This window comes from Lepisosteus platostomus, chromosome 14 (genome assembly GCF_059453375.1).
Source record: "Lepisosteus platostomus isolate fLepPlt1 chromosome 14, fLepPlt1.hap1, whole genome shotgun sequence".
In the NCBI taxonomy this organism is placed as follows: domain Eukaryota; kingdom Metazoa; phylum Chordata; class Actinopteri; order Semionotiformes; family Lepisosteidae; genus Lepisosteus; species Lepisosteus platostomus.
Window position 1 is genome coordinate 31,013,899 of NC_142624.1, and position 12,165 is coordinate 31,026,063.

At 40.3% G+C, this 12,165-nt stretch overlaps 1 protein-coding gene across 1 annotated transcript in view; it reads right to left on the reverse strand.

Annotated features, from left to right (window-relative positions):
• The window catches only part of tmeff2a (transmembrane protein with EGF-like and two follistatin-like domains 2a), a 76,224-nt gene continuing 64,059 nt past the window's right edge, over positions 1-12,165 (reverse strand). The window contains exons 6-10 of the mRNA XM_088605622.1: positions 8,458-8,606; positions 7,960-8,019; positions 6,423-6,549; positions 4,953-5,111; positions 1-371 (exon numbers count right to left, since the gene is read on the reverse strand). Of these exons, the coding sequence (XP_088461748.1) occupies positions 275-371; positions 4,953-5,111; positions 6,423-6,549; positions 7,960-8,019; positions 8,458-8,606 (592 nt within the window). The 3' untranslated portion in view covers positions 1-274. The remainder of the gene's footprint in view (positions 372-4,952; positions 5,112-6,422; positions 6,550-7,959; positions 8,020-8,457; positions 8,607-12,165) is intronic.

Sequence of the window (12,165 nt, forward strand, 5' to 3'; positions counted from 1 at the left end):
TTTTCTTTTGTGATATAAATTATTTATTTACATTACAGAAAAAACCCCATCAAGACAATGTATAACTATTTGAAATATATTCATACATAATCAAATATAGCCATAGTATCATGTCTTCATTGGTGTCGTGTACCACAAATGCAAGGCAACATGTGTAGCTCCTGCCCCAGTCCAGAGAGACACCCCCCTGCCCCTGCGCAGCTGTGAGCAGTCCGCAGTGTTGAGGTGGGAGGTCAGGTTTGGGGGGCATTGGTTCAGTACTCTTGCATGGTCCTTAGATGAGCCGGGTTGAAGCTCGCATTGTGTTTTCTGAACTGTAGTGCGTTGCATTTTGTTTCTGCCTGTTTATCCTGTTACTCCTTGGACATTTGCTGTTAAAATGTATAAAAAAAAATATTTTCAATTATAAACCTGGTCATTCAATTCAAATGATTCTCGGGTATTGTGTAAACCATAACTGGTTCTTAAATCATCCATTCATTATCAAATAGTTATTTGTATGGCTATTTGATACAACTGTAGAAGTGTAGAGAGCATAGAAGGATTGAGGGCATAGCACTAGTCTCACCCTGGACAAGGTCATTCCACCAACATGGATAAAAATAGCCAGTCAAAGTGAGCCAGCATGTTTTGGCAGATGGGTGGAAACTGGAACACCTGGTGAAAACCCAACCAAGCACGGGACGAGAAATAGAAACTCCTCACAGAAGCAATCCCAGGCCAGGACTGCACCCAAGACACAAGAGCATTGAGGCGTGAGAACTAACTGCCTCACTCTTTATCTGTTTTTATGTCTTTTAAATCCTCCACTATCAAAACCTGCATCACCAGAGAAAAAAAATCATCTTAAAATGAACACAAATGTGAAACTGAACTATAAATAGTTTAATTCTGTCATTGCTGAAATACGTTCAGACATTTAATGCACCTATATGCACATTTTGTTTGTGTCTGTCAAGTAGGTTTAAAGAGTACAACTCATTGTTTAAAACTTTAGTGTGGGCTGTTCCTATGTTCTGCCTCATCCCTCATACATGCTTACTGTGGCTCAGATATGTAAAATCTGAGTGTGAAGTGTGGGTAAACGTAAAGAGAATCATATAAAGACAGATGTTAAAGAATGGCACAATCATTGAAGACAATAGGAAAACCATAGGAAAATGCAAAAGGACTGTCCACATTTATTGTGGTAAGCTTTCATGAGGATTGTACTTCAACAAATGTGAAATTAAATAACAGCAAAAATCTAGATTATAAATGATTCATTAACAGTGAGGTCTGTGGGTGCAGACTGAAGGAATTACTCGGCCCTAATAAGGCAGTTAACATTGATGAGACTGCCCTCTAATGAAGCACTGACTGGCTACTCTCAATCATTAAATGATTTAGATTAAATGTGGCTGAAATGTAGTTCTGGTGACACCATCCCTTGTCCTGGCCCATCCACAGTTTGAAGACAGCAAGAAGCTTTCTGGGAATAAGTTACATCATTCCTATTAAATATGAGCACCCTTTGTTTTTCTAGTAAATAAATGCACAAATTCAAGCACTTTAGCACTGCATTACTTTTACATAAATCCTCAATTACTCAATTTACTAAATGCCTTCACCTAAATCTTGGCAGCATACTGTAGCTGTCTTTAGGATATCTTGATGTATAGCATTTTAAGAGTAATCTGTTGGATATACCTGCTGTGAAGCATGAGACATAACACATTCTCCATTTGTATGCCTTAAAAGCTAGAGAAGACACTCCCCATAATTACTGTAAGAAATAAAGGGGTAACATAAAGTTGGCTTCTACTCGGTAACCTCTCAAAATTAACTTTCTTGAATAGCCAGTCTATTAAGACTGTTCTTTGACTGCATGACAAATAAGGCTAAAACTATTAATTTGGATTTAAAAGCTTTGAAATAGTGAGGAATTCAAAAATGCACTTAGTGTAAAGCTTCATTAGTGTCATTTTTTAGTTACATGTTTAGAGATGTTTTGATGAACTTTTAAAATGGTTAAACAGTATATGTGCATGTGTACAAGTTCCTGTATAACCCTAATGTTTAACTCATTTGCCTACCGTGTTGATATCCAGTTACCCAACTCAAGGAATAACATTAACAGGTCCAGTAGTTTCAGTTTAAGGAGTAAAACTTGCAATTGAAATGCAAAAAACACTACCATAAGGGGAAAAGGCTTAATTGTTCTGAGTTGAGCTGAAGCGTTTCAGTCTAGCCCAGGGCTGGATACTCAATGGAGACCTTCATTTCTTAGAGAATTACAAATGTTGCATACATTTGATTGAAGGTCAGGTTCTGTTGAACTCTTGCATTTTCTCATTGAGAAAAAAACATTCTGGTAAATTTGAAGTATTTTAAGATCTGAAATCAATATTTTGCCTAGGTCTGGCATGGTGTGAAGGGCGAAAGGAAAGATAGGGAAATCAGCCCAGCGCCACACAAGGTCTCATAGCTGCTACTCTCCCCATGCAAGAGATCAGCTCAGTAGCCCTGAGGTCCTATTTTCCATAAACAATAGTTTGGATGCGTTTCCCTGTCAGGCCTTTGGATTAGGTTTTATAATGCTGATTATTACTGTAGTTATCTGCACTGACAGCAAAGCTCTCTTCTAGGTCTGGAGGCCATGGGAAAGAAAACTTACTGCTCACATGTGGCTGACAACCAAGTACCTATTGGCGCAATGCAGCCAGCACTATGGCAAGTTAAAACTACATGGGAGTCTGCCTCACATTTGGGAGGGGAAAAAAAACACAACTGGACTGATTGAGTAATGTATTCTAAATGATCGCTTAAGATGTGTAGACTATCAGTATAAGAAGTGGTCTATTGAGATTTCCAAAAATAGGGTAGGGTAGAAAGAAATCAGAAGACAAAGCTTGGAAAAGGGCAGAATAAGGTAGCTGAACTCGGTTAGACGTCACTGGGAAGCTCACAATAACTAAACCCAAAGGTATCGCTGTGGTGAAAGCCCTAACATGTAAAAAAAAAAATTCCAGAAAAGGCCCCGGTACAAGATTGAGCACAGTAGGCTTTGGGTGAGCAGCTGAATGTGAGAGATGGAAATGTTTTTTGGGGGGCAAGTGGGGAACCACGGTCTGTCAGCTCAATACCATCCTCATGTGTTTATTCACTGCTGCTGCTCTCCATAAAGATTTCTTTACATCATCAATCTTCGAGCGAGTTTGAATCCCCTGACATGTTTGGGGAAAAAAAGAGGTAAATAAAAAAAGACGGTGTGAAAAGCAGCCACAGGAGGCTAGTTTACAGGTACTGGCTTGAACAGAGGGGGGGCACTTAACATTCAGGGAAAGGTCACCAGTCAGAAGTTCCAGTGCTGATTGCCCTGTTGGGATGGCTCAGTCCCAGAACTGTGTGCCTCTGAAAGCAATCATTAAAAGGCTGCTAAAGCCCGGAATGTTTCAATACTCTTGGAGTTCAGCAACGTAAGTGTTTATGTATCTGTATGTCAGTGTGCCTGTATCTACATCTGAATGTCTAAGCTATTCCTGCTAAGCATAACCACTTTATTCTCATTTTATAAATAAAAGTACATTATTTGATGAAGCATAACCGTCAAAGCTTTCCCAGTGTTTGGAGAAAATATTTCTGTTTACCAATGCTCGCACTTCAGAAATGAAATACTTAATTGAACTAGGGTAAACAGCAGTCAAGAAAATCAATTTTCTAATCTCAGCCTTTTACATATGAATCTGAAAATTTTCTCCAAACACATCTCAGTACAAGATACCGATTGGTACAAGACCAGCTCAAAGGTTGCTATAGAAACACTTTATTTTTATTTTAGGCTGACTTGGGGAAAGTGTAACCTTCAGAAGTCTTTTTTTTTTTTTTTTCCCCCACAGAAGAGCATAATGAAAGGACTAAAATGGATTATTAAAGATTTTTGTTTTGGCTGTGACTGATTTTGTTGCCTTGTTAGCTATATTGGAAATGTTCAGCATGGATTGCAGAGGGAAAAAAAGAAAACTCCTGGTGCTTGCTATAAAGGGCTGATTTATTTCACATTACATTGGAGTGGCTATCCTGACTGGACTGCTGCTCTGTGCAGGGTGTAAACCTGATTAAGAAATAGCAATGTGCGAGAAGCTGTTTTGGGATTTATTTTTCATGCTATTTTGACCTAAAAAAGCATTTTCTGTTTTTGCCTTTTTAAACAATACATAGTTACATTTTATTCTATTTTTTTAATCAAACTGCTTTACATAATAACTAACATAACACTGAGGCACGCTATATTTTTATTCACTGACACAGCATATTTGTAGAAAAAATAGATCATCTTCTGCATTTGTATCCCTACTTTCAAAAAGAGGTATTACAAATTTTAAATTCATAAATAATTTATTGACTTTTGGGGGCTTTATTTACACAGTGATTTCCCAACAGCTGTCTGGGTTTTTGATTTGTAATTCAGATGGGTTGTCTGTCCTCCCTAACTGCCCTACAGTATGACAGACAAGAGATGGCATATTCTGTCTAAAGTTACATACCTTGCTTTAAGTGGAGTATTACACTAATAGCCCTTACACATGATGACTCATAGACAATGTCTTTGCATGAAGTGTACTGATGCTTTGGACTTAGCCCCGTAGGGACCGACTGACATTAATGAGAAAAGAAAGAAGCTGTGAAGATGGGCACAATGCCCTTTTTCCCAGGTGACGCATACTAACTGTTTTCTCCATGTAGTTCACCCCTGTGTGAGCAATAAAATAGGGGAGACAGTGTATCAACCTTGCTTTGCTATTTTGTCATTATCTATTTGTCTGTGGTGATGGTTAAGGGAATACTCCTGCCCTGCCTCTGATGTTGCTGGTTGTGTTCCTCCCTGGGTATGTCTCTGAATCGGTGTCCGAATTCCTGTTTGTCCACAGCTGTCAGGCTGCATCTGTGAGCCTGTCTCACACTGCACTTACCGTGTTATACATAATACCACCACACAGATGATGGCAACCTGCACAGCTCCAATAATGGACGCGATGAGGACATAGCGCAGCTTCCCTGAGCCTGGCACCACATACAGAACGTTGTACTCCTTGGTGTCACACTGAGGCCCGCTGAAGCCTGAGTCACACCTGCACACAAGACAGTGAGGCTGGGTGAGAGTCAGGACAGGAGGGCTCCAGAGAGCCAGTAAATCTCAGTTCTACACTGTATTCTGTGCACCTGTACTGCAGAACACTCCTATCACTATATACAGTAACATTCCCTCCATAAGGTGGAAAGAGTTTGGAGTAATACGTGGCTCTGGTCAAATAAACAGCAGATTATATGATCTCTTTTACAGGCACTGCAGTTGCAACTCATTCTGACTGCATAAAACCGATCAGTCCATTTATACATATTGTAACGCTTACGGCCGACAGGCACTGTGTAAGAGCCGGCATACCAGAGCAGGTGACGTCACCGCCCTTCCCTGTGATAGCAGGACTACAGCTACTGGGCTGTAGTGAGATCTCTTTGGCTCACCGGGCTGGGTCGCTGTAGAGAGACGCGGGAGTCCCAGGTTCGAGCCCCCGACGGTGGGGGGCCGACCTAATGCGGCAAGGGCGCCCGCCTGAGCCCCCATTGCGTTACAATATGATATGTTTCTTATACTGGTGCATTTTCATATAACTCTGCCCAACATATAATTAAACTCCAAGATTCTTAAGACCACACATTCTGTGTGACTAAGTGGAACATTTTTTAATTAGCAGCTTCACTCATATCCTGGCAAGCTTGGATCTGTACAGGTCTCGGGAGAGGCCATTACTGGCAACACCTGCAGAGACCTGCCTCCTTTCTCCCACTGTCACCTGTCATCAGCATCACTGACATCACTGAATCTTTTGTTCTTAAATTATCAACTGGCTTCACTTTGTCAAATATCACAGATCAACTGTTATAGTGATGCTCCCTCCTAGTAAGCTAGTATCTGTTGCTATGTCCTTTGCATCTCTCAATGTTCAAACCCACTAAAATACAGGTGGGAAAATTAACAAAACCTAAGTGTTTTTGCAAATGTTTTTTACACATTTTATCTGTTACTGAAGTTGAAGAAGCAGCTCATGTGACCTGTAATGACCAAAGATAAGAGATTTACTGTGCTCGTGTAAAAGGGATGATTGTACCGATCCAGTTATAGAAAATGGTGTCATCTCCTTTCGAAACTGGATAACACTGGTTTCTGCCCGACCTGGTGAAAGTCTGACTATTTTTTTTCACACAATCTAATTAACATGGCACTGCAGCAGCAGTCAATCCATAATGCTATCCTGTAGATTGATTAATTGAAAATGTACCTCTGGAAAAATCCTACTCTTTTTGCTGCTTAAAACTGCATACTACAGGAGTTGGACAAATTAGAAGTTTCATTTTGCATGAGTTGACAAAAACAGGGTTACCTGCAGGAAGGAGGCAGCATGCCGCTGGGATATTCACAGTTGCCATGAACGCAGTAGTTCTTGTAGTGCTCTGGACAGGGGATATATAGGCCTCTTGCTGCCTCCTCTAGTTTGTTCGTGTTCTCCTCTGTGAACCAGACAGGTGGCATTTTACATATGAAAAGAGCTGAGAGTTTAATTATGCATGCTTTGCTGGCTCTGGTAAATATCACACAAGGACAGAGTTTGCAATGTATGTTTACTTTAAAGAGAACTTCGATGTGACTAGAGTGCAGAATGAAAAAGCCCTCTACACTCCTTTAACCTTTCCAAGCTGTGAAGAAGAGAATGATTACGTATGTCAAATGTCATGTGGAAATGCACTTTATTAACAGGGAAGACGGCGTGTGTTGTCCAGTTACTCTTAGAGACCATATTCACTGATTTGTTAAGATGCATAAAGAATTAATAAATTTTCCTTGAATCTCAGCATCTTTTGCAGTATATCCCTGACATAACATAGATGCTTTTGAAAGCAGCTTCCTCTCATTGTAATGTTGATCAGCTTCACAGAAAGTGAGTATTCTCCATTATGAATTTTATTTTTTAAATCTGAATTTTATGAATAAGAGGAGACTTGTTGACTACTAAAGCTTCCAGGGAGGGTAACGGTCTTACTGACCCTGTGATGTCAATGTCATTAAGCAGTCAGGAGCACAACATTGACTATCTATTAAGTGCATGTGATAAGAATGAAGAGCCAAAACCTTTTCTCAAACAATGCCTTTTCATTGTGCAGGATGGCTGTACAGCTGTTTAAGATATGAAGGTGCTGGACTTCACATAGTAATTCCATTGATATGTAATAACAAGCAGGCTTTTGTAATACTGTGTGCAGGGAGGGAGGTATTTTTCAGTACCATTTCTGGATATATTTTATTCTTTTTTCCCCTCTTTTTGCAGATGTCTATGCTGCTCTGCAGCTGTGCACTCTAGTGTAGAGGACACTAGTTAGGCATACAATTAATCAAAAATACTGCTCTCTCTTATGACCCTTGGCATTCTCTGTTCCATGGCAGTATTCAATCAAAGTGGCAGGCACGACAGGGTGCAGCGCACACCATGCTAACTGAGCAAGCATAAAGTCCTGAAAAAAATGCTAGCAGGATTTGCTGTAACCCAGCTTCAGAACACTATACCTTGAGGAGCATGCACTGCCTCTGAATGACCTAAGTATAGATTTTATGCAAGTGCTGCATGCTTGAGATGCTATACTGCTCCATAAACGCAACACAAGTTGCATTCTCATTTCACCTTGTGAAAGTTCTGTTACAGCATAAATATGTATATATGTTATTTATATATATAAAACTTTTCAATGGTATATATGCATGTACATGTGATTTTGTTTTAAAATTGATGGCATACAAAATCCTCTAATTGTAGACAACATTTTGAGGTAGGTAAAGCAGTGATTGCCCACTTTGGATAGAGTATCGGTGTTCTCTCAGAAATAGTCATGCTGCCCCTTAATCACTATCACAGGGCTTCGCCTCACCTGTGTAATCCGTTCTTGCATAATGGCCATCCCCAGTCTTTGCCCCTGTGGTCATGTCATCTGGAGAGGAAATAAAAATTAGTGAAGTGCTGTTAGAGACAAGAGCATCAAACATACCTTTCGCAGGTTGGTTCTGATCATTGCACTATTACATACAGAGAACACAGCATGATAGGGGCAACAGAATACACCATGTGCAAAATGCCCTACAGGGACCACTGCCCGCTTCAATTAACATAGATCTTACCTTAATCACAGGGCATGCTGAGGCCTTGTAGAGCAATAAGTGTGGTGTTCTTGTTAATTTGCTTATGTGTATCTGCACAGCTGGGTTGCACGGCAGTAATGACATGAAAACAGTGTGAAGGCTGTATTTGATTGTAATCATAAGCAAGCCCATGCCGAATGACAGGGCACTGGAAGTCAGTGAGCAGTGGAAATGACAGTGGGCTGCAGACAGTGGATTAGCCATCACAGGAAGGAATTTGGGGAACTCACCTTGACAACGGCCCAGGTACTTCACTTCAATACGCTCCTGCTTCTGACAAGAGGCCTCCTTCACCTGACATGGGTTGTCATAGGACTTGCCATCAGAGGCGCAGACAGGGTTGAAGCTGATGTGGGAGCAGTCGATGTTACAGACGCACCTGAGTGAGCAGCAGACCAAAACAAGACATGGAGAGGAACGGGAAGTGAGAGTTGAGAGAGGAAGGGGGAGGGGGAGAACGAGTGAAAGATGAGAAACGCTGTCAGACATGGCAGCCGTTGGGATGTTAGGGGTGATAGCTTGACAGTGCAAGGTCATGTAGACAGCAAGGAGGCCCTGGGGATGTGTGGGGAGGGGATCATAGTGTTACTGATCTCGCTCAGGCAGTCTGAGGGCCACAGGGGGCAGACGGCCTTCCAGAGCCTCAGGTATCTCCATTTCAACACTGAGCCATCAACGCCACACACAGCATGGGCTTGGACAGCTCCATAACAGCAAATCAATTAGCAGACAGCACAAATTACTTATTACTTTTTTGCTGTAACTTCTGGTCCTGCTGCTAGTGTTGTGTTTTCCTATCAATATTATTACATCTATTGGATTCAGTACTATTTAATACAATAACTTGGTAAATGTAATTTATAGGGAGTGCATCAAAGTTCTCCACAAACCAGCCCATCTTTAGGAATTCTAGAGAGAAATTCAGACTGATATGCGTTTGTCATCTGCGCTCTGCTGCGAAATGACTGAAATTCTAATGATTGGTACCATGGGCAGCAGTGGAATTAGGAGGAATCTCAACATTGGAAATACAGTGGCACTGGTAGGCTCTCAGCCTGGCAAGGCTTCTAGATTGGAAAGCTATTATAAAGTGGACAAGAAAGGTCATCCAAGGTGCTCTCTTTTTCATAACTTTTATTTTTGTGACTAAGTACAGCAGGACAGTGGAATGGTTAACAGTACTGCTGATCATAATCAGAATCACTTTATTTGCCAAGTATGTGATATGTACAAGGAATTGTATCTGGTGAATTGGTGCAAAACTGCATTGCATATTTCAGCAGCTATCTTAAGATTCAATACCTTAGTCTGTTATCCTTCATACACAGGTTTTCATGTATTTCTAAAAACTGTGAATTGGAAATAAATTGATAGTCTGAATGTTTATGAATTTTTTTGGAGCTCTCACTGGGAGACACTATTAAAGCAAAATATCTGATTTACTCCTGCGAACAGGCAATCCATAAACTTGCATGTTGAATTTATCCAGTTTTTTTTACATAAATACTGCACAAGGCCATCTAGAATGAAATCATTTAGTCTTTCTATTTACAATGACACTCCCAAATATGGAAAAAAGCTCACTTAAATTTGAATGGAGAAGGGTGTGGAACTCCCAGTGTACAATGTTCAAATGGTGCCACGTGTCGTCATATTTGCACTGTAGATCAACAATGACATCTGAAAGAACTGCACTACAGGCTGCTCAGTAATTGAATGAACTTGGTAGTGCTATTTATTGCTTATTTGCAGTACTATCATTATAGCATATTCACAATTGATTAAGAAGACCAGAGCAAGACAAACTATTTTGCATTATTGTAAGATGTGGTCACAGAACCCTACTGATTTTTAAATGAGCACTCTTCAAAATACTGTCAAATTCAATTTTCACACAATTAGTTCATTGCCTGCTTTGTCAGGCCCTGCATGATGCACAAGGACAGGCTACCATATTGGGCTATGTTTGTGTCTTCCTCATTTTGTGTTGGATAATGTGTGAGGGAAGTCTACAAGGACACTTGACTGAAATATGCAAAATCCTCAAAGGTGCCAACAAAGTCAACACAATAGATTTTCTGGATTTAAAGTTTCTCACAAACCTGAACACACAAATGGAAACTAAGGGGAAGTGAATTTAAGGCTGAGACCAGGAGGTACTATCTTACACGGGAGCTCCCTAATTTCATTGTTGAACATGATGACCTGGCTTCCTTTTAAAAACAAGGTTCTCACATCAATTACTAATTAGCAACGAAAACGGCTAGAAGTACTATAGGTAATATCCACATGTGTGCCATATCAGCTATCAGGCCAAAGCCTTTACTGGTTTACCTGGCATTAAGTGGATGAGAAAGCATGTGTCTCTTCGTTAAGTGGATGAGATGCCAGACCATCACATTGATTATCCCAAGCAAAGCAGGTTCCCACTTATACAGCTGGATAGACTGGAGTCACTGGGGTAAAGTACTTCAATCAAAGCACAGCAACAGGACTGCAACAGGGACTTAAATCCACTATGCAGTTATGAGCCCAGAGCACCCACCTAGATGACATGCAGAGCATCCCTGCTACACAGTAGATCAGGTGGAAAAGCAAGAAGTCAGTGGAAAAGTGAGAAACAACAGTTAAATTAAGGGAGAACTTAAGAGGGGTGTGACTGTGTAAGCCCCAGGTAGAATTTAGCCAGGACATTTGGGTGAAAATCCCCACATTTATGAACTGAACTGTGCCATGTGATCATGAATGATCAAAAAGTCAGGGCACTGGTCATACTGGGGCATCAGTTTGTACACTGCCATTAGTTAATGGTTGAATGGCCTTCTTTCATTAGTAACTGTTTTTCTGATCTGTATGTCAAGGCTGTTCAGTTTATACAGGGCTCTACAAGTAAGTAGTATTTATGTGAGCAAGGTGGATTCTGAGGGTTTGGAATGACACATTGGTAAAAATGTTCTGCATAGCAACCATGGTACTACTCATCTGTTTAGCTTCACTGCACCTTGGGGAATCTTTTCAGAAATATTTTTTTGTGTGCTGGAGTGGCTAGTTGACATTGCAATAACAACAGTTAACATCTAAAAAATCAGATATAAAAAATAGATGTTGGGGAAAAAACAAACATTGATATTGATCTGTCTTGTCAGGAGCCTGCACTCAAGTTTTGGTACCTGGAAGGGGGTGAAAGTGGTAATTATCACTGCTACTCGGATCAGAAACCACTGAGAGTGTCTTCAAAAGCACTCCCTCTGAACTAGGACACTGCAATCAGAACCATCATAATACAGCAGATTGGAGATGCAATGTGGTAAGACTTTAAACCCTCCTGACAAAAAGGTAACTACTGTATATATAGGAAAAATCAACAGACCACATTTTTCTAAGATTGGACATTTGTCCAAGCAATTCAGCATTATTCCTCCAAGCTCGTCCTTACCTTCACCCAAGGTTAACCCTCTCAGATTCTGAAGGACAAAATGTAACGGAAGTGTAAACCTTTTAGCTACCTTATTCTTCTGAACAGTGTTGACAATACTGACCCAGTATATCATTATTTAGAAAGAGAAGGAAAATATTTTGCTCTCTATAGTCGTTTGTTCTGTAACACATTGCTAGATCTAAAGCTGATTTCTGGCAATGATAACTTCAAGGGTTAATAACCGGATCAGAAAAACAATTAATGAGTGAGTTGTATGTGTTGTCATAGCTCCTGCATTTAGCAAAAGCTCAGCTTACCCTGTGAATATTACCCCTTATGAAAGTTTACTGTGATATATCATTATAAAACATGAATAACCTGCAGTAAGAAACAAAGCTTTATCATTGGGATTAGTAAAACTATGGGTAAACAGCTAAAATACAATGCAAAGTTACTGTGGTGAACATGATTTACACCCCAGTCTGTTTCAAAATCAGGGTGGGAGAGTTGTGCTGTACAT